This window comes from Anastrepha obliqua, chromosome 2 (genome assembly GCF_027943255.1).
Source record: "Anastrepha obliqua isolate idAnaObli1 chromosome 2, idAnaObli1_1.0, whole genome shotgun sequence".
Lineage (NCBI taxonomy): Eukaryota > Metazoa > Arthropoda > Insecta > Diptera > Tephritidae > Anastrepha > Anastrepha obliqua.
This window is the reverse complement of record NC_072893.1, coordinates 49,162,709-49,186,236: the sequence shown is the minus strand read 5'-3', so window position 1 is coordinate 49,186,236 and position 23,528 is coordinate 49,162,709. Positions and strand designations below refer to the sequence as shown.

The 23,528-nt window shown below is 36.6% G+C and overlaps 2 protein-coding genes across 7 annotated transcripts in view; one reads left to right on the top strand and one right to left on the bottom strand.

Annotated features, from left to right (window-relative positions):
• Positions 1–12,247, bottom strand: part of LOC129238686 (mucin-5AC) — a 109,754-nt gene extending 97,507 nt beyond the window's left edge. For 3 of the 6 annotated variants that reach the window (XM_054873801.1, XM_054873802.1, XM_054873798.1), the window contains exons 1-2: positions 12,022–12,247; positions 10,743–11,150 (exon numbers count right to left, since the gene is read on the bottom strand). The gene's annotated coding sequence lies outside the window, so the exon portion shown is untranslated. Of the gene's footprint in view, positions 1–10,742; positions 11,151–11,455 lie in introns of all 6 variants that reach the window. The other 3 variants (XM_054873799.1, XM_054873800.1, XM_054873803.1) reach the window with 3 other exon arrangements.
• Positions 12,248–17,109: 4,862 nt separating this feature from the next.
• LOC129237606 (GATOR complex protein NPRL2) lies at positions 17,110–18,734 on the top strand. The gene is made up of 5 exons (XM_054872442.1): positions 17,110–17,310; positions 17,365–17,616; positions 17,682–17,802; positions 17,878–18,014; positions 18,084–18,734. The coding sequence occupies exons 1-5, from the start codon at positions 17,200–17,202 to the stop codon at positions 18,639–18,641; spliced, it is 1,179 nt and encodes a 392-aa protein (XP_054728417.1). The 5' UTR covers positions 17,110–17,199; the 3' UTR covers positions 18,642–18,734.
• The last annotated feature ends 4,794 nt before the right edge of the window (positions 18,735–23,528 follow it).

The following is a 23,528-nucleotide window of genomic DNA, read 5'->3' as shown; positions in this document are numbered from 1 at the left end:
AAACCAAAGCATTTGTATCATATTTTAGCTATCATAAGCCACTCGTATCATTTGTTGAAATTGAAAACATTGAGGATGAATAATAATAAAATGAAGAAAATAAAATATGAACTTTATAGCAATATTATAATGAATCTATAATTATCCCGCTCCTAATGCTGCTTTCGTCTCATTCTCTCTCAGTTTGTTTTACGGAAGGTTTCACTTCTATCGCGTCTAACCGTTAGACTGGTAGTTTTTTTAATTATTCGAAGTTACAAACTCGTGAATCTGAACGGTTCACTTTTTTTAACTATTTGCATAGTTCGCTCGAATTATTATTTTTTTTTTAATTTTTCAACCCGTCAAAAATCGTTTCTTTGGTGCAAAGCGGTTTTCATATCGAAAATAACTTTTTTTTGGTAAATAAACCGTTCAGATTCACTAAAAAACATTTTTCTACAAAAATCATTTAATTTTTTTGATTTCAGTTGAGCTGCTCATGCGCTACCGTGATCACCGCAAGCATCTTCTAAAAAACGGCGTTTCGGGGGAGGGGCGATATCAACAATAAATAATAACATTTTTTAAAATAAAAATTCCAAAATGTGTTCTTCGAGAGTTACCCTTCAGTATGATAGACGCCTCATTCGAATAAAAGTTCTAAAACATATTTAAAAAAAATTATGACAATCGTTCATTTTTGCGGGCTCACAAGGTATATAACCCTTTAATTTTCTCAAAACGTTGCAATATGTCGCGCCACTATTATTTTGTACTATAAATGCATATCTACTCATGACAATATTCACACATACACAGCAAATGCCCAAGTTCATATTCGTACTTAAGCACTAAAAGCCTAGACTACACACACCTACACACTGAATTTATTTATATGTATGTATGTATGTATGTTCAATAAGTGCATATTTATGAGGTTTTCAGTATTTAACTGATTTTTAACGAGTATCTGAATTAGTGCATGTCAATCTGACAAGGTGTAAATGATTCAGATTGATAGTGGCGCAAACAGTACACACGCACAGTTGGCTCAGCTACGTACATGTCATAAAACAGTAATGAAAAGCAAAAAAATAAGTGCTACTAACTGTAAAAACGATAACTAAGTACCCACTTGGATCCCTCTTTCCGCCTGCCGTAGCCAGCCTACCGACCGGTAGTTACCGTTCATTGTATAATAGGCTGCAATTAATTTTCAGTAATGCATCCGTAGCCATTTAAGTATGTAGACCCATATAAGTATACTTCCATATCATGTATGTAGTTGCGTGCATGTGTGTATGTATCCACATACATAAAAATGTACTCCCCAGAGAAATGCTCTAGGCTTGAAGAAGATCTGGTAAGTGCTGGGGCAATGCTCATTTATTGCTAAGGTGAGTGAGTAAGTGAATGAGCTCAGCTTCTCAAATAACGAAGCTTCTTAACCAGCGCAATTTGTACGAACAACGTTTTATAGTTACTCTATGAGGTGCTTACAATTTATTTATTTTATTTACATATACATACATACGTGCATAACCACATATTCATTGCTTTCTGTACGCACTCTATGTGATTCATACTTGAAGAATAGAAATAAAATAAAAAAAGATTGTTTCAAAATAATTAAAATGCCTCATGTAAGCCCGATGGAATATGAATAGTTTAACTAATTTTTTTAGTGATTGTTATTTGAGGAAAATTGTTGACTCATGTGATGAAATGATGACCCAAAAACAAAGAAAAAAATTATCCTGTTGCTACGCCTGAATCTTTTCTTATGGTAAATATAATTAGTCACCTACATATATTATATATTTCTTTGATATATTTACTCTGTGGCGCCAGCGCTTTCAATCTTACCACTGAATTTGCATAGAAAAAATGCTCTGTTCCGTAAATTTGATATAAAATGTTAACAAAACGATCGGCGGCCGCTATAGCCGAATGGGTTGGTGCGTTACTGCCATTCGGAAAGGCACAGGTTCGAGTCTCCCTGCACCATAGCAGAAAAATGATTTTTTCTAATAGCGGTCGCTCCTCGCCAATCAATGGCAAACTTCCGAGTGTATTCCTGCCATGAAAAAGCTCCTCACAAACAACCATTTGTAGGACTCATGAAAGACCGATGAAGTGTAATGCGGAGGTAGTGATTGTCTCACTGAAAATATTTTGCCATCTACTTGTAATGCTGCAGTGGCGATGGCTTGCCGCCTAATGATATCAAATAGTAAAGTTTTGTAGCGAAAGCATTGCTTATAAATTGAGGTAGAAGTACTGGCGTACCAGGCAACCGTCATTTTTAATACCATATACAACTTTTATCGTCGATGGATTTTAAACTCAAGCTTTACATATTTATGTGCGCCTGTACCACGTCCACAAAAAATATATCCCCAATTTGGGTCGAACGAAAAATCCCACTTTGACCCATTTAGAGTGCTCCAATCGAGCCCAAATGTATGACCGACCCCCACTAACTTTGGACGGCCGATCCACCCATGCCAGTGGTACACCCCCTGGAACTCCCCTGGGAGGTTCCCCATATAATCATTTCAAAATATCACCATTTTTGGCCTTTACATGAGAAAAGAAACTAAAAAGTTCGACCCAAATTGGGGGACATCAGAATTCGTTTTAGAGGTATGGTTCCTTCGGCAAAGTTTCTTATTTTGATCCCTAGAATATGATTTTCACAGAGCAATGGGCGATTTTTTTTGCCCCCCCAGAAATCGACCCGGCCTAGTGTACATATTTCCAATATATTCCTCGGAAAAGTATTAAATTCGGAGCACAACTAATAATAAAACAGCAAAATCCTTCAACTGATCTTTTGTCAAATATCCTAATAATTGCATCCAATAAAAAAACCAATTTTATACAAGGCTTTATGGTGTCCCCTTCTGGGTGTATGTGCGAGTATACCAGTTTGCAGTAATCAACAACTTTCATCTCCGCCTATAATTTGTTCTGCTATCTCTAAAAGTTTTATTTGTTCATAAAGTTTAACAACAAACTACGTTAAATATGCACCTGCAAAAATGCTGTTGCACCCGAGCTTAGACTTCCTTAGTTGCTTTGTTTAGTCTCGTCATTTTTCGTGCATTAAATTTAAAAAATTTAAATAAAAACAAATGAATGAAAATCACTCACTCAGTGTATATTTACAAATTTTTTTTGTATTTATTCATTTGCTTAAATACAAATTCAATTTGGTTTTGCAACACATTTCACATAACGTGTTATTGAATTGTTTCTGGATAATTTTTGATTACTCAGCACTGGCTTATGTAAAAGCTAAAAATATATTTGTAATTGCACTACTTGAAGAAAAGCTAATTAAATAAAAAATTGAAATGCGCTTTCAAAGCGGAATAAAATGCTTAGCGATTCAAACGCAAACACATTTTAAATAAAATAAATAGCAAATATTATAATGACGAGGACGAATAAAGTCACATTTTTCCATTATTTTGAAACATAAATTTAAAAAATCTCAACTTATTTTTCCTCCATGTAGATATGCAGATACGCTGTCTCAAATAACTATAGCACAGGGTATAATAATAATTTAGTATCTGTAGTGTTCGCAGTGATGCAGCAAGTCGTTCCAGCTTTGTGCATATGCAGATGATACACTTATCATGGTGAAAAGCAGGAGTAAATTACAGAGGGCATTTCAAAAACTAGAAACGAACTACTGGGCTAAGATTTAATACAGAAAAAACGATGTTTATAGTCCGGTTTGAGGCATGATGACCTGCTGATCGGAGACTATGCATTCAAGAGTGTGCAAGAATTTACCTATTTGGGCATCGAAATATCAGCTTATGAGGGCAATGACAATTAATGACACAGTTTTAGTAGAAAATAAGTCTTATTACTCTAATTTGAAACTGCTCAAGTCAAAATTATTATCGTGCGACCAAAAGTTAAGGATATACAAAACCTTAATCCGCCCTGTGCTTACCTAGGGTTGCGAACTATGGACACAAAAACCTACTGACATTAATCAGCTAATGGTCTTCGAAAGAAAAATTTTGCGAAAAGTGTATAAACCAGTAAGACTGCAGAACGGTACTTTTCGAATAAGATGTAATCATGAGCTGGAACTTTTAGCAAGAAACGAAACTGTGATAAGATTTATAAGATGGCTTGTACACGTGTTTAGAAGGGCCAAGGAGAGAACATCTCGAAAGGCAGTTGAATTGCGCCCTGTTGGAGGCCAAAGAGATGGCTTGAAGACGTTGAAGATGACCTTGCAATGCTGAACGTGTTAGGGTGGAAGGAAGTAGCCTTAGATAGAGACGGGTGGTGAAAGGTTGTAAATGAAGCAACGGTTCACCCAGGACTGTGTTCCTAAGCAGAAGATGTGCTCTCAGTGGCCGACACTTTTACCTTAAAGATCTTTTGCGTTCTGCTACATGTTTCAGAAGTAGTATTGAATAACGCTTCTTCTTAACTAGCACGATAACCGCTTACACGGTTTTGGCTGAGTTTAACAAAGCGCGCCAGTCGTTTCTTTCTCGTGCTAACCGGCGCCAATTGGACACCAAGTGAAGCCAAGTCCTTCTTCCACCAGACCACCTGACTTTCCAACGCAAAGGAGGCCTTTCTCTTTCTCTGCTATCACCAGCTGGTACCGCATCGAATACTTTCAGAGCCGGAGCGTTTGTATCCATTCGGACGACATGACCAAGCCAGCGTAGCCGCTGGATCCTTATTCTATGTCGTCATAAAGCTCATACAGCTCATCGTTCCATCGCCTGCGGTATTCGCCGTTGCCAACGTGCAAAGGTCCAAAAATCTTACGCAGAATCTTTCTCTCAAACACTTCAAGCATAACTTCATCGGATGTTGTCATCGTCCACGTTTCTGCGCCATACTTTAGGACGGGCATGATGAGAGCCGTGTAGAGTTTTGTTCGTCGAGAGAGGACTTTACTACTCAATTGCCTACTTAGTCCAAAGGGGCACTTGTTGGCAAGAGAGATTCTACGTTGTATTTCCAGGCTGACATTGATATAGGCCATTGAATGACTCTACTATTATTACATTTATTACAACAGGTTCTATTTAATCTAGATGTTTCCTGCCTCTGGCTAGGAAGTGGTTGAAAGCCAAATACGTTCAGTGAGTTTTCTGCATTGCGGACAAATTTCAAAATATCTGCAACTGGAGCATTCTTAATTTCATTCGGATCCATTTCACCTCGATTATAGATGTGCAGTCTTGTTTTTGCCAAGGCAATACAGTTACACAAGATATCCTCTGTGGTTTCATCATCCTCCAGACAGAGTCTACACTCTGTCACAATGCCAATGTGAATTTTTGAGAGATAGTAATTTAAGTAATAGAGAATTTTTAGAAAACCTACCATTTTCCTGATGTCTACTTTAAGTACAATAAGTAAAAGTTTTTAGAAGCCTTTTGGCTTGACGGAGTTCTTCTGTGGCTTCCCAATGGGTAATTCTTAGAGTATTCTCTCAATTATTCATCCTGCATTTAGCTATAGCTTATTGTCAAGTTTCGACAATTTTTTTGTCTCTTATTCACTGTTGGCGTAGATCTTCTCTTTTACGTGGCCCCAAAAAAAAAGTCATAAGGTGTTAAATCACACGATCTCAGTGGCCAATTGTGATCACCTCTTCGAGAGATAACACGGTCCGGGAACTTTTACCGTAAAAGATCAATGGTTTCGTTGCTTGTGTGGCACATAGCGATTCATGATGACGTGCCAAACCTTACTGAACAGAAACACACAGTTTGCCATTCTCAGCTGTCAAATCATAGTTATCGTTATCGATAGTAAGCTTAAATTTTACTTTGGTTTCTCTGATAGCTTTGTTAAGATAACTAAGCTTTTGATCAGTTAACTTGCGTGAGGCACTCAAAAGGTGATGTGCAAAGCTGCCTCATTCAAATCTTGCAATCTTTGTCGTCTGAAGGAAAGTGATTAGCCGGATAGATGTAAATCCGGAGTCGTTCCGGTAACATAGAACCAACAGTCGTGGGAAAGTTCAAAATGTACTTCTGTTTAACACGTTGGGTGAGGGTGGATGTTTTTCTATAAAAAAGTGGCTGCGCAAAAAATTAATATGGCGTAAGAGAAAAATAAGTGAAGCTACCTTCTAAAAGTCAACTTATCATTAACAGGTCAGGTCTATTGAAAACTACTCTACAAACTTGCCACATTATTTTGTTGCATGCAACATATGAATGCGGTAAAAACATCATAATACATTTTATTTTCTTTGATGTAAAAAGAGGAAATAGGAAGCGACAAAACAGCAAACATTGTAAATACTTTTGCCGGTCAAAATGTTAACAGCAAATACTTAAATATAGAGCAGGTAGAAAATATATAAAAAACCGTAATAAATACATTTTCAACACACAGCGGGTAAGGCGACGTTCGTGCAGTGCACGGAACTGCCACTTGAGTATTTCTCTTTTTTTTTTTTTTTTTGTTTTTATTTTTTGTGCTATGATTGGCTCTCATGCATGTTGTTAATAAGGCAAACGCACTTAAATATATATTTATTCACATTTCGTTCACAAAATACGTATTATCTTTGTATCAACGTAATTATGTGTTCAACAACATTGTTGTAATTCCCAACAGCCCAACAACAGCCCAACATAATCTCCCAAACGTTTACATGCGGCGTAGAGTTTGTGAATAGGCGAATGTGCGAATATGCGAACAAAATATTAAATTCGTTAATTACATTGTAATTTCAACAAAATATAGCAAAACGAAAAGTACACCGCAATTTCTACATCGTTTAAGCCCGTTATTGTGTTATTACGGTTCAATTAATAGTAAAAGTCTCGGTCGTTTAGGCCCACAAAATCGCAAATGAGATGTGAAGTCCCGTCAAATTGGAAAAGTGTTGTAAATTTTAATGTATCGATTTGGGATACTTCGAGGGGAGTACATACTCTATAGGGTGGTCCGAAGCAGCGCGAACCAACGTGCAACGAAGTGAATTGCTATGCACTTGAATAATAAGGAAAATATTGCCAACTTACTTCCAAAGTGAGTGATGTGTGACATAAAGAAAGCATTTATTGAAAATTGTTGGTCAAAATGAAGCACCAACCACGCGTGCTGTAAGTAGACAAAAAGTACGTGAGTTTAGTTTATTTTTTCTACACAGAATAGTGCGCTCCGAGGAAATTTTTGCTGCTGTAGCAGTGTGCAAATTTGCGTAGGAACTACGTCTTCACCAACTCCACATTGCCCAAACCCACTTGATGAAAGTTTTCAATGATCAGCAGTTCCCTCGAACAACTTGTACTGTGGCCTTGATTGTGGCCTCAAAATTATGGGCACATGCTTAGGTTAGGTTAGGGTACAGTAATTGAAACTTTTTATAAGAGTATAGAGTGTATAACACACATTTAGGACTAGAGGTCCAATGTGATACCACTACTTTGAACTCAACTTCCTCATCTAATTTCCAATGGGTTGAAACCACTTAGTCTCTCGGCTAAATAATAAAATACTAGCCTATTCCAAGTCTGGTAGATATCAAAAGAAGTAAGAGTTTAAACAGCGATGTCGCATTCTCTCAAAGCCGCATAGTGGGAGAGAAAGTGTTCAAAAAGTCTCCACCGTCTTCTCGTTCTTGCAGCTGCGGCAGAAGTCATTTGAGCGAAACCCCACACTCTTCCCATATGCTGCCATTAGGCAGTGCCCGGCAGTTATACCAACCATTGGATAATGATATGGAAGACCGGTCTAGATAGATGGGGGATCTAGTTCTGTGCTCATTCCTTCTAGACAGGTTAGGGTCTGTGAGATAACTATCTCACAAGTGGGCTCCATGGTCCATTTACTGTTGCCTTGCGCGATGTAGACTGACTTGCTTCAGAGCTTTTTTGAGGATGGTTTAAGGGATGGTCACATATTTGGCAATACTTACACACAGCTCTTCCGCGATGCCATTTCCATGGATGTATCTGTGTCCAGGAACCCAGACGACGTTCCTGGGGCATTGCTTAGCCAACTCATTAAGTCGATCCGTTTTTGAAGCGGATTATCACTGGTGATGAAAAATTAATTGTTTACAATAACGTGAATCGAAAACGATCATGGTCCAAGCATGATGAAGCGCCACAAACCACTTCAAAGGCTGATATTCACCAAAAGAAGATTATGCGGTCAGTTTGGTGGGACTGGAAGGGTATGGTATATTTTGAGCTGCTTCAGAGAAATCAAACGATTAATTCGGTTGTCTACTGCCAACAATAGGACAATACAGCCATCAACGAGAAGCGACCAGAATTGATCAATCGTAAAGGTGTCACATTTCATCAGGACAACGCTAGACCGTATACATTTTTGGTCACTCGCCAAAAACTGAGAGAGCTTGGCTGGGAACTTTTGATGCATCCACCATATAGCCTTGGCCTTGCACCATCAGACTACCATTTGTTTCGGTCTTTGCAGAACTCCTTAAATGGTAAAACTTTCGGCAATGACAAGGTTATAAAATCGCACTTGGTTCAGTTTTTTGCAAATAAAGGCCAGAATTTCAATGAGCGCGGAATAATGAATTTGCCGGAAAGGTGGCAAAAGATTATCGAACAAAATGGAAAATATATAATTGATTAAAGTTTATTCTAAGTTTTAATAAAAATGTATTTACTTTTTTTAAAAAAATCGGCAATTTCTTTGCGGACTTTCTTTCTTGTTTCGAGTTATAATCCAAAAAACTCTATCAACATTTCCCTCTTTTTTCACCTTTGAAGATTATTATTTTTTTTTTTTAATTACTATGAAGGTAAAGCTCAGAGTTCTCATTTATAAAACCGACTGAAAATCTTAAATCGGTCAAAATAGACGGGCAACACTACCAAAAACGAGCAAAGTAGTCAAATTTGTAATGGAACAAGCACCAAAAAACTGGTTTTGTAACAATAAATAAAAACTGGAAAGTTTAAAAACTGGAAAAGTCATTTTAAAAGTATATGATATATATTTTTTTTTTTTTTTTGAAAAAAAAAAAACATGCTTGCAAAGTTTATAGAGCAAAATATTGAAGAAAACGCCAAAATGTCGATTCGTCGTCATTTTCAACTTATTGGCCTTTATCCTTCGACTACGTGGAAAATTTTACGTAAGAGTCTTGGCTTCAAATACATCTCGTGAAAAAATTTGGAGCCAAATGGCCATCGCTTGCGTAGCATTTTTGCTGATTGGCTCATTTAGATTTATAATTCAGTTTTATTCGTAGTAATAGTCCAAAATTAGGTTTATCAAATAGACTATGTATGTAACTTCTAGCCGTTACGCCCATATGCTGGATATAATATTCAAAAAATAAATGCAATTAAATTATCCACCAGATGATAATAAAAAAAATGTCATGTGGCTCCAATAATTGAGAAATAGAGAGAAAATCGCTTGCAACAAAGAAATTGGTAACACAGCTGCTACCATCAACGGGGCGCGACCGACCCTTTAAATCCGGACTAAGCCTTGTTAAAAATAAAATGCAGCGAAGCGAAGTCAACAAAGGGACAACCCAGTACCGAGTAACCTGCAGATGGCGTACGACGAAGTCTGACCCCAACTAAGGAACGATGGCGAGGACGAAGAAGAAGATTATCTATTTTGACTTTTAAGTTCTCAAGTTCTTAAAAAACACTTTTTATATTTGAATAGTAGAACTTATTTAATATAACAATTTTTGCAGTAACTGAGATCAGTCAAGATTTCTCTGCATTATTTACTAGTTTGGCGAAAAAAGCTTTCGGTACGCGATACGCGTCACGCTGAGAGGAGCTGCGTCAGAATTCGAAATAGCAGTATTTAAACATTAACTCCATCTTAAACTTTGGAATGTGTCACTCTTGAGATATCAGGGCATATTTTAAGCAAACAAAAAATAAATTCTTTGAAATTTCTATCGTGGCACATCACTTACAACCAATAACACTTGATATGTTTGGATCAGATTAGATTAGATTAGATTTGTCTGTAGAAAGAATAGAGATTGGAAAGATAAAATGCGGGTGGTAAGAGCGATAAATTAGTTTGGGGTCAGTCCTCCACAAATCTCTTGGATTCATTGATGAATCTTAAGAGATCCGGAAGAGGAAGAGTATGGAGCGTTCCCACGACAGTCGGTTCTATGTAACCGGAACCACCCGGATTTATTGCCGGCCAACGACTGTCACTTCAGCAGCATTCCTCGTATATGCACGGGGAATGTTTATGCTGCTACAACAACAACAACAACAACAACAACAACAACAGGAGGAGTTGAACTTTATCCATACTCAGTATATCGCAATCCAATATCCTAAGACTGATTCTGGAAAACGCCGGACAGCTATAGAGAAAATGCTCTGCAGTGTCGTCATTCTCAAGACAGGATAGGCATATCGGGCTGTCTACGGCCCCCATGGCAGCCATGTGCTGACCACAGGCGTTGTGCCCTGTGCTTACACCCACCAGTACTCTCAAATCCTTTCTGCTGAGTTTTATACGTTTGGATAATGAACCCAGAAACCATCAAAAGGTACTATTAAGATTAAACTCGCAGGAAGTGTCATTGAAAACAAAGAAAACAATAAATGAAATTGCTGTCACAAATAATGGGAAACGGCACTCTTTGTGTTTAATCAATACTATATGATAAATTTGCTTGACACACCCTTTAAACAGACAATACATGACAGAGAGACACATTAGAATAAAAAAGAGTGTAAGCGCTTAGCTTCACATTTGACTTCCATACTTACAATGCGCTATAATTTCTGGGCTTGGCTCTCAAAATTGCATGTAGCTTCGTATAAGCATTCTTCCTACTGGAATACTGGCCGCCTTACTTTCGGTCTGCGAACTGCAAACACTTTCCAATACACCAGCAGTGTAGAGTCCGGGTATCCTGTCGATTTGCGTTGCTATGCGCTTACAAATAATTTGCACTAAATTTCACTTTCCCTAAAATACAAAATAAGCGCACAGGCTTAGATACTTGTACGTATTTTTTATTGAAATTCAAAGGAGTATATATTTATTACGGTCATTTCTTACTCTTCACATGCAATTTAACTTTTTTATGTTATTCGGCACGTGATCTTTTCACTTTCTTCTTTCTTTCTAGCAGACACCGCCTTTTTGTAGCTCAGTATGTCTGAATTTTCACACTGCGGATACAGAAGAACAACAATGTAATGCAATCCTGATTTTCTTTTATATTTTTTTTTTTTTTTTTTTTTTTGTTTTTTATAAGAATTTACTTTGCTTTATTGATTTTTGCCAGCGCAGTGCATATTCTTTTGAGCTGCCCACATTTATTTACATATACTTCTTGGCTTACAGAGCTCATAAGGCGAAAATCACTACAAAAGCCACCCTCCCTTACTTGCACATGCACATACATGTTTATACATGTGCGAGCGTGTGTGCAATCAAAATGTAGTATCCCTTGGATACTGAAAAGCGAGCTTACCACATAACATAATACAACGCCAACAACAAACACGCACTATATATTTACACCTGTTATGCCACTACCAAGAACAACAACAACAGTTAAGACATATGAATGAAAAACAGTCAACTAAACAACAAACACAACAAATGGCACAATAAAAGTGAAGCGAGTGCAATTCGCCTATGACATCGAATGTCAATTGCCGATATCAAGCACACTCACAAATGTTCAGGCATTTGTATATGCGTATGTATAATGTACGACGCACAAATATGCATGCATATGCAGCTACTCAGGGGCAGCCGTGTACAGGTACTTAAGGTCGTCAATTATAACATCTGAAGGCTCTGTGTCACTTGCTAACGTCACTGACTTTGGGTTTGTTGTTATTGCAGAATTTATTGCTATGACTGCTGCTGATAGCTGATACGTTAGGTAGAAGTCTGTTGTGTGTTTGTTGTTGCGGTTTACGTTTAGTATCCCCTAATTAGCATGCATTCGCTGAGGAGACAATTTGTGTATTTTTCTTTGTCACAATAGTTTTAATTTCAAATTTTCTTTTGCTTGTATAGCTAATCCACCTTGATTTGGTATTTTGTGCGCAAACTTTATTTTTCAGAAGCTTTATTCAGAATATTTCCTTTTAAGCGTATGTATACACAGTAACTGGGCACAGGTGTTTTTGTTATTGTACTGTTTTAACTTTGTGTCTATGTGCGCGCGCTTTTCCACTTCCGTTCATTCAATAGCCGTCGGACCCACATTCATATCCGCATTCAACGGTCCGTTCACAACACACTCACTTTATTGAATGTTGGTATTTGGCAGCTCTTCGCGTTTGTTTGAGCAATTTTTTGATACGCATACGTTCTCTTGCATTGATTTTTAGTTGAGGGAAATTTTTCTGAATGTCAACTGGCAATGCTGCAAGTATGAGTGAGTGCGAAATGCAATACTGCGCTCTCGAGTTGCCAGCACAAAAAATTAAATAATTTTTGAATAGGGGAGATTAACAATATGCGTAAATTATTTTGGCTTCTACTGTATGGATTTAATTGGTTGTTAAGAGAGATCTTTAAGAGGCTATGAATTAGAATAAAAAAATATAAAAAAAACAAATTTGAAGTATATGAAAACTATTTTTTAAATCGAAAAAGGTGTGTCATCATTAATAACATGGAAGCATGACTACCACTTTCTTCGTGGGATGTATGGCACGAATATAATGCTCGGCACTGGTTTCCAACATTCAGTAGTTGTTCCCTAATTCCAATGAATAATAAATAAAGACAGATTGAAGATAAAAAGAGGTTGTCTGAAAAGTCGGTTTACTGACGATAGTTTAACGTGACAACGTCATAAAAAAATACTGATGGAATGGTTGCATTTTTCAAAAGAAAATTTTAATTTTATTTGTATAGAGAAGGAGGTAAATGGAATCGCAATGGAATTGATCAAGTTACATTTACACAAACGTGAAAAATTACGAAACATTTATCAAATTCATGAAAGATATCTTCAATTTCGATTGTGCATCAGACGTTAATGAGTCAACAACACTAAGAGGCAACATCATCGATTTGCCTTTTTCAAGACACATTACACTCGAAACACCCCTTTTCATTTCCTACTTTTCCTATCATCGTCCTATTCTCAACAGAGAAATGGTTCATTACCATGCACAAAGGAAGAAGGCATATGCAAATACAAAAATGTAAATTTATATACATATGCGCATATCCATACATACACATGCCCCACAAAGTCTGCGTTCACCCTACAATATTTAACTTTTTAGTGAATGAAACACACAACCTGATTTTATAATTTTTATAAATTTGTAGATATTTATATGTTTATTATATGTTTAAGTTTCAAAAACAAAAATAAGTTTCAAGATACCTCACAGATAACGGTGAATAATGGCTGTAACAAGTAAATAAAGCGACCATAAAGTCTGCGTTCAGTCTTAAAGTCTAATACAATACAATGATATGCTATATGCAAATATTAAATCTAATATTTAGTTGGATATCCACGTTGCTTCAGGACTTCACTCAGCCTATTTGGCATTGAACTTACTAGTTTATCGGTTTCCTCTGCTGTTATCTTCCTCCATTCTGCCTGCATGACACTCCGCAAAACTTCTTTACTAGTAATCACTTGCTGACGAATTCTTTTTTTCCAATAGATCCCACAGATGGTCGATGGGGTTAAGATCTGGGGACTGTGGCGGTGTTTTAAGCTGTTTTGGGGCGTTGTACAAGAGCCAAAGCTTAACGATCTCAGCTGTGCGCTTCGGGTCGTTATCTTGTTGAAACCAAAATGTTCCTGATAAGCCGAGATTTTCTGCACTTTGCTTGAAATTCCATTTTAGTATGTTTAAGTATCCCCATTTATCCATCGGCGAATCAATAAATTCTAACTGACCCACCCCATTTGCCGCCATGCCGCACCAAACCATAACCCCGCCACCTCCGTGTTTAACCGTGCCAACAAGATTTTGCTTTTCAAGAGCAGTTCCAGGTTTTCGCCAAACAATTTGACGGCCTTTTATTCAGAATATACAAAATTTACTTTCGTCTGAAAATATTACTTTTTTCCAGAGGCCCTGACCTGGGCTTAGATGTAAAAATTCCACTTTGTCGAAAATTTGTTACAACTCGCTGAATAGAGGAATACGTTCTCCCAATAGATTTTCCAATATTTCGGAAACTTTTTCCGTCTTTCCACATTTTTATAATTATTTTCCTCTCAGAAACGCTTATTTCTTTTCCCTTTCCTTCCATGTTCTTTAATTATCTCCAGTTATAAATAAAATGTTCAACTAAGCTTTGTTAACATTCAGTCGAAGTAATGCGCAATAAAAAATATTTATCATGAAATATAATGCCGAATGTCGCAAGCATATTGCTGCTATAATTTTCTGAAACTTCAGTAAACGTCGTTTACGGATTTTCTCCAACTGTTTATTACTACAATAGTAGACAATTGCGCAATTAAATTAGCCATTCCTTCTCCTTGTCTTTTTTTCATATTGCTAATAATTAAACAAACCAAAAACTACAAAATATTCCACCAAAGCAATTTATGTATATGAAGAAAAAGACACTTCCTTAGAAAATTGTGCTTCTTTCCAGTACAGTAGTACCTCGATTCTTGTACATACTCGGTACTTGCATACCTCGATTCTTGCAACATAAAAAAATGTTCCATTACGTACTCAGTACTTGCGACATTCAAAAAATTTGAACTCGATACTTGCGACATTGCCTTGTTGCTTTTGGTAACGGTTCCTTAGATTCAATAAAATTCGGGGAAGTCCCGATTTATTTCGGAAATGAATTGCTGTGATTGGCTAATTCTCTTACGCACGTGTATTTTGGGACATTTGAATCAGTTTTAACGGACGTTTCATTGAGTGCGCTCTCACAATGGCAGGGAAAAAATTTACGTTGCTTACAATAAAGCAAAAAGCCGAAATCTTAAGGAAGCTAAGTGAAGGATTTTCTATCGTTGCCTTAGCCAAAAGTTTTCACTTGCACAGGTCAACAATAAACCGCATTAAGAATAAGAAGAACACCATAAGGAAGTTCCTGGCGCATGCTGAATCTGGTCCTGGGAAGAGAAAAACGTTTAAACCTGCAGAGCTTCCTAAAATGGAAAGAGCATTGATGAAATGGTTTGCAAATCAACGAGCCAAGAATTTACCAATCACTTCTGATATGCTTAAACAAAAGGCCAAGTTTCTCCATGCCAAAATTCAGGAAAAATCGGGGGACTTTCATGCTAGCAATGGTTGGATTACAAACTTTAAAAAAAGATATGGAATACGAAGACTCAAAATATGTGGAGAAAACCTTTCGAATAAGACTCATTCAGTTAATCCATTTTTACAAAAACTGAACAAAAAAATTGCTGATTTAGGTTTGACCAAGGACCAGATATACAATGCCGATGAATCTGGTCTCTTTTGGAAGCTTTTGCCTGATAGAACTCTTGTGCGGTCAAAAGAAACTTCCGCTCCAGGACATAAAATCAGTAAGGAAAAAATAACTTTTCTGGCTTGCACGAATGCATCTGGAAATCACAGAGTAAAACTAGGGGTTATTGGGAAATCATTAAACCCACGATCACTTAACAATTTTGCGGATATTCCAGTTGTCTACAAAGGAAATATATAAAAGTGCTTGGATGACCTTGGCTTTGTTTGAGGAATGGTTTCACAACACATTTGCTCCAGAGGCACATCTGGTAAACTTTGTTTGTAAGAAAATTCGTTTATTAGTTTAAATTTCCTAAAATTGCAGGTAAAAGGGTTCCTTCGCGACGAAAATCTTTCCGAAAAGGCCGTATTGCTTATTGATAATGCTTCATGCCATCCCAAAGACGGCGAGTTAATGAGTAGTGATGGTCAAATATCTGTAATGTGTCTTTCTCCAAACTGTACTGCACTTATACAGCCCATGGACCCGAATGTTATAAGACTTACGAAATTGAACTACAAAACAAGCCTTTTAAGTGACATCGTTCGCCGTGGAAAAACAATAGACGAATCTCTGTGAAACATCAACTTAAAACACGCAATATGCTTTTTAGCTAATGCCTGGAACTGCTGTTAATGTGACCTCCATTCAGTCATCATTTCAAAAACTGTTTGAGGTAACATCCGAATAGTGAAGATGTCACTCCTCCGATAGTGAAGATGTCATTCCTCCTTTAGAGTTACGCTTACAGCTTGTTGAAGATACATCCAATATTCAAGCAATTTCAAATTTGCTTCAAGAAATAGAACCATTGCAGCAAATATCCGATTCTGAAATTGAGCAATGGATTGCTATTTTGGAGTCTTTTGAACAAAATGAAGATCCCTGTATCAATTGTGACCTTAGTGATGGTGAAGAAACAAACCACGTGGTAGTAAATACGAAGAAAGTTACACAGGAGGAGACTATATCAGCATACAATATTTGCTTAGAATGGGCTGATCAAAATAATGCCTCTTTAGACGATATTATGACGCTCCAGAGACTTTGAAGCAACGTAGTACTGAACAACCGAGCTTGCACAAAACAAACAAAAATTTCAAATTTTTTTAGTTCACCATAAAGTATGTGAGTCTTTCTATATTTATGCATATGAACGAATTAAACTTAAGCGAATTGAATTAAAATACATATTAAAAATAATAAACTTATTTTCCAAACAAATTCTTTCATAAAATTGCCTTTTTTTTCATACAAAAAAAAAAAAAAAGACTCGCTACTTGCGACAACCTCAATTCTTGCACAGAGCCCTATTTTCATTATGTGCAAGAATCGAGGTACTACTGTATTTGAAGCAGCTCTCCAGAGCCCTATCGATATGCAGCTTGCTAACTACTCTTCTCATTTAACAGATATAAATATGCAGATTAGTTTAAGTATCCGTGAATTAACCGAAAGTCTCAGTATCTAGCGCTATAATAAATGGTTGCATGCTAGTGTTAGCCTTGTAAGCAGGACTATAATTATTAATAAATAAATAGTAAACTCTATTTATTGCTTCTCCTGGTCTTATTTGAAGCAAAAAATATATCTTTATACAGGCAACCCTGCCCTGATATTTGATGTAACTTGGCCGCACTTATATGTTGCCAATAACCACTCACAACTGTCAAAGGTATTTTGTAAACAAAAACAATTGAAAACAAAGCAGAAGCAAAATTAATAAACCAATTTTTAAAAATATACCTTTAAAGCAGCCAAATACGGGCCAAAATGCAAGTTAGCAATCATGACTACTATGAGGGCTGTGGTCGGGAAGGACAAATTCGGTGCATTTTCCTCAGTGAATTCCATGCGACCGCTGGTTGTAAAATCAGCTGCCAGGTGAGTGGTCGTAGAAGATTTCCACAAATTTATTTGCTTATTTCACATCCCCAGGTGCCTGCTGATTATGTGAGTAAAGAAGTATTCGATGCCATCAATGTGTACATCATACCTAAGCCACATCTACAACGTTGTATTCTTACCGTAAATGCGATGGATGTGAAAATCGTTGGCTATCCAGTGGGTATTGAAAATCAGCAGAAATATGCGCGCAATGCCTTCCTTTTTAATTTATGCTTTGTATGCGACTCCTGTTCTCGATCGGTGCAATATGAACCAGTGGTCAAGAAATTATCAGAGTATTTGGTAAGTCGCATACCGCGTGCTATTAATTATAAAATCTAACTCGTACACGTTGTCTTCTGGCGTAGATAATGATGGAGGAAGAGTCGTGTTTTTTGTCAAGAGAAGGCGATAGCAAGCTGAGGTTGCAGAAGATATTTGAGACTGTAATAAAAGACTTAAACGAAAAGAGAGTTACTACGATAGTGGGTTAGTTAAGCTATATGCGGGATATATATAATATAATTTGGAAATGCTTTTAATGTGTTTTCTCAACTCAAATAGAGGGCGATACTACTATTTATTTAAAAATAGTTACGCATAAGCCAGACCCGCCTGTCGTCAAAGATCACATGGTGCCTTTACTTTTAGTTGATTTTAAAAATACACCTTTGGACAAATGGGATTTAACTACGCAACAGGTAACGAATATACAAACATACTTAAAATAATACGATTTGAACAACGACTTAACTTTTCTATTTTTCAAGATCTTCCCTTACATCAATGGCATCAATCATATTGCGCGCATTGCTGCCGAGGCAGATGTGGAAACGAATCTGGTAAAATCCTGCATACAAAATTTAGCCTATTACGGTGTGGTGCATCTACTGCCCATACTCAAATACAGCAATGTCTATATGTGTACACAACACTTGAAGAGTTTAGTAAAAATTCCATCGTTAAGCCATGCTTGTCAGAAATATGTGGCGCTAAATCCGGACAAGTCACATCCGTCAATACAGAAAATCTTCCAATTTTACGCTTCAATGATACATGGCGTTACCCTACGTGCCATATGTCAACGCTTGTGTCCACAAAATTACAACATAGATGAAAGGAAATTAGTTATCTTTGGTTTGCAACATAAATTTATACGTTGTATTCACAAATATCCAGTGTTTACTGGCTCTGTGCCGTCAGGTCGACAAAAGATGTACACCGGACTTTCGAGCTTCGATGAGATTTGTTGCAAAACGGGATTGTCGCCATTTAATATTGAAAAGGACATCGATAAGGATACAAATGTGACGGTGATATGGAAGTAAAGGCGCGCAATAGATTTGATTTAGCTATTAAAGTGAATGGTTCGTTGAAAGGGCATTGAAAATTGATAACGTTTTCAATGTCCTTTACATTAAGGAGGGGGTAAGGGATAAACGCTAAAAAAAACACCACATTTCAAGAATATTTGATAAAATTTTCATGTAAAAATATTGCAAAATGAGCGCATGAGAGCACATTTACGTAGACGTCTTTTCAAAAATACATTTTGCAGTAGTCAGCATATCTCAGCGTAGAATCATCTGAAATCAAAAAAATCGAATAATTTAGTTAAAGTATGAGTTAAACTTCCCCACAACGTTTATTTTGACGATTTATTTTCATTTTCAGCCATTTGGTAGTCGTTTGAAGTAAAAAGTGATTTTTGACGAAAAAATGCCGCCATTTTGTAGATGTAAAACCACCTTAATATAAAAAAAAAATGGCGAAAAAAAACGTTGGGAGGAGGTTTTTTATATGTAAAATATGTGTGCAAAATTTCAAAAGGATCGGTTGAGAAGTTTTCAAATGCCAATGACTACGCACTTTAAAAAAAAAGGTTCGAGAAAACCGCGTTTAAAGTTTGTAACGGGCTACGCGCGCAACTGCTGCGTCCCGGCAGATGTTTGAGGCGGCTCGGCTTTATGCTCTATAACTTAAAAAGTTTTGCTCGGATTGACTTAAAATTTTAACACGGTATTTTTGAAATGTTTTACTACAATAACATGCAAAAAAAAAAATCGACTTTTATCCCTTACCCCCCCGATTAAAATAAAGAGCATATAATTTATGTATGTATTTTGAAAATTTTATGATTTTTTTTTGTTAAATAAATATTAAAAGTATTTTACTTTATAAAATTTTTCTCATGCTACGTAGCTGGGGATGAGCGTTGAAACTTCATTAGATATTTTTCAAAATAAAAGGTGATCAGAATGAAGGTAGGAAGGTAGGTGAAATGGTTGCAGTACCAGTCTGGCACTCCTCAAGTAGCACTGAAGCGCCGTTTTGATACCATTATGAGACCTCCAACAGGCAGATATCTACAGCCAGCCAGATCTGTTAAAATAATAACGAAGATTGATGGAATTTAGAATAGATAACGTCATGTCCATAAGCAGCTTCCGCTTGCTTGCAATGGGGCCTCCGATATGTCAGCAGCGTATTTGGATTTGTGCCCGATAAGTTAGCTTATTGCCGAGTCTGATGCCCAAATATTTCAACACCTTTGAAGTCGTTATGTTCGCTGTGTAAACCGGCAGTAGTACTTCTAGAGGTATGCGCACCCTCGTAAGTAGGATGAGATCGGTTTTTTTGTCGAGCCGAGCCATGTCTTGATCTTTATCATTGTTTGGGTAAGTGTCCGCCTTGTCGCATCTACTGCTGCAAAATCATCCGCGTATCCTCCAAGCTAACAATCGTCGGGCATGTCGATGCCATGCCATCAGGTGGAAGTGGGAGTCAGTTTGAGCTTTCGCAGCAAAAATCGTAATGCGTTTCCACCATATCGATATTGGGAGCGCAAGGCACGGCAGCAATCAATAGTAGCAGCACTTGGCGCGGCATCACCTTTAGGCTAAACGAAGTTGATGGACCTACGTCAACCACAGACACTTGAGACATTGACTCGCAATGACGTACTACTTGACGTAGAGACACAAGGAGACGAGCCTATAGTATGAAAGCGGGTGGGAGAGTTAGCGTTCAAAACGCCTTCGCACTTACAGTGACCGTCCTCTACTGCATTGTGTGGTGTGGCCACTAAAACCATCCCTCCTCCTCTTCTGGAAAGACTCTCTTCCCAAGACTACTTTCTGCATTACTTCGGTAGGGCCTAGAGCGATGTGTATGAAATGAACCAGTTCTATTCACCCACGCTTGGATTCATCATGCCTGTAGCTTCATTCTCTAGGTTCGTCTTCTTATGTCTCTGTCCGTGAGGCTTCTCTTTATTTTACTAGGTCGAGATATATCTTTTTTATCCGCAATACGCCTTCAACGTATCTTTTAAGCGCATTCCAGTTATTCTCGCGTTGAAGCATCTTGCCGATCACGAGCCATCTGTCACAATTAAAAAATGTCATCGCTCGACGCTTCGCAGAGTATGCATTTGGGATTGCTTTCCTTACCCATGCGGTATAGGTATTTCCGGAAGTAGCCGTGGCCCGAGAGGAACTGAGCCCTGAAATAGCCCACTTCCCCGAAGTTTCTTTGAATCCAGTTATCTATTGTAAAAATCAGCTTCGCCGTCTATCTGCCACTCGATTCAGTGTCCCATCGGCTTTGCCGCCGCTGCATGGTTTGGCAGCGGCGTTCGTGGTGGCGTGTTTTTCCTTAGAATCTGACGCATCCACTTGTTCCCGGGCCATGAGGTCAATAGGTATCTCCCCGCTAATCACAAAAATTGCTGCGCCTGAGACAGTGCGATAGGCTGAAGGGGTTAGGGGCAGTCAGAGGCCCGAAAAAATTATGATTTTCAATAATTTGCTTTATTTTACAAAAATAAAAACATAGCATTAATACATCATGTTTCGACTTGACCTTAGAGAAATTAAAAAAAAATTAATAATTGTAAAAGTTATCGCTGTTTCTGTGGAGCCCGTTTCTCCAGAAGTCCTTGGAGATTCATCTGAAATCAATCGGAAAACAGAAACTAGTTTTATTAATAGATAATCTTGTGCCTGATCGAAGCTTTGTTTTTTTATCAAAATTAACCATCCGCCATTCAGGCAATATTTTTCAGATTTTCGAGAAAAAAAATCGAGATTTTTGAAAAAAGAAAATCCTGCGATCAGGCACGAGTTTTTTATGGTTTTCAAAAGCAGTATAAATTTAGTTGAAATCCACCAAGCCGTTTTTAAGTTACAGTGATCACCAGTTCAAAAAACATAGTTTTGAGAAAAACGCATTTAAGCTTTTGCCACCGATCTCCGGAGTGCCCGAGCGCCCTTTGTTAATTGTTGAATAACTCGAAAAGTATTTGTCGGATTCACTTCAAATTTTCACGCAATATTTTTAAGATATTATACTTTAAGAAAATGCAAACAAAAAAATCCAATTTTTTGAAAATTCTGACCACTCCATTGTACAGCCTCCAGTGCTTTGCTCCTGGTTTTGCAGTTTGGCGAATCTCCCTCCATATGCCGCTTTTGGCATAATTTATAGCAAATTTTATTCTGTTATAATTACCGAATTTCCTAGTAGCACTTTTATTAATAATTTGTTTAGGAGAACTATTATTATTATTATTTTTTAAATTAAATTATTATATTTAGATTTTTTTATTTTTATTATAATTTTTTTTTAATTTTTTTTATTTATTACTATTATTTCTTCCAATTTTTTCATATATTATTAGCATTAATTATTATTAGTTTTTTTTTTTTGTTTTTGTTCAAACATCTGATTCTTTGGGAGGCACTTACACAACTTGGCTGCAGCTTAGCTGCAAATCAGATGTTTACACTGTTTTAATAAGTTCTTATACTATCGTACTCTAAATTAAAAAATATTTTATTATTACTACTTATTTTTTTATTTGTATTATAATTTTTTTTTAATTATTATTTTTATTTATTATTATTATTTCCAATTTTTTCATATATTAGTGTATTAATTATTATTACTTTTTTTATATTATTACTTTATAATTTTTTTTTGTATTTTATTATTATGATTATTTCCATTATTATTATCATTTTCCCTTTCAGTGCAGATTTCACCCGCACCAAAAAAAAGGCAACACTGTCGCTTGTGTGAAACGAGTGGCGATTCACATCGAAAACGCTTGCGATTGGAAGTATCTGCCAGTAAACATTTTTAAGTTGGCGGATCGTAAGGTACGGGTGTTGTGGTTACGGAAGAATCAATGCCGGTTTTAAGACCTTAATGGACAATAGAGATTTTAAAATGGAAATACAAATTAATTACGATTCGTAAACGAAAACCTAAATGCAACAATTTTCAAAAAGTTTCCAATTAAATGCAAAAAAAAAACACAAAAGAAGATAATAATTCTCCAAAGTGCAACAGTGTCGTGTATTTCATGGATACCATTTAGTTTTGCATTTAATAAAGTATTTGTGAGACGTAAAACGATCGACAGTGCACACAAGCAAACACAACAGCAACTACCACAAGCACACACATACATGCATACATACTTGTAACAAATATAAATCAATTTTTGTTGGTGTTTTGTTGATAAATCGAATAACCAACTAGCCGTCGAGTACGCGCAAGTGTGCGTGCCTTTGGAGCGAAAAATTGTATTGGTGTGAGAGAGCAACTGTGCGACATTGCTGCGTGAATCATCTGTGAGTGACATAGAAACTGCAAATTTAACAAAAGAGAAAATAAATAACAAAAATAAAAATATAACAAACAAATGAAAAACAAAAACAAAAACAACGAGACGAGTTTAAATTTAAAGAAATAAAATAAAAATAAATGTTTAAAAGAAAAACAACACCACCGCTAATAACGGCAACAACAAAACGCACCAACTACAGTAATTTTGCAAGAAAACCACAGCGTTGACACACAATTGTTGTTTTATTATTATCATTGTTGTTGTGAAATAAATTAAAAAGCGAAAATATGTCTACATACACACAAACAAGTACTGTTGATGTGTGTTAAGGCGTTGATTTTTAATTTTTTATTTTATTTTTATTTATTTTTAAATAAAAAAAAGGTGAAATTTTTTTGTGTAAACGGAAATTAACGCGACAAAGAGTGGACTGAGCTTCTTTCGCCACAGTGCAATTAACGAAAATATGCGAAAAACTGGATGGCTTTGTATAATATAATAATAAGAAAAACAACAACAACAACAACAACAACAACAACAACAACAACAATACAAAAACAATAAGGCTGTATTTCTTCAT

Bases quoted from the DNA above. Each gene is read 5' to 3' on its own strand.
- LOC129237606 (XM_054872442.1), top strand. From the start codon at position 17,200: ATGCAAGTTAGCAATCATGACTACTATGAGGGCTGTGGTCGGGAAGGA. The intron at 17,311-17,364 runs GTGAGTGGTCGT...TCACATCCCCAG, and splicing joins GTTGTAAAATCAGCTGCCAG to GTGCCTGCTGATTATGTGAG. The intron at 17,617-17,681 runs GTAAGTCGCATA...CTTCTGGCGTAG, and splicing joins AGAAATTATCAGAGTATTTG to ATAATGATGGAGGAAGAGTC.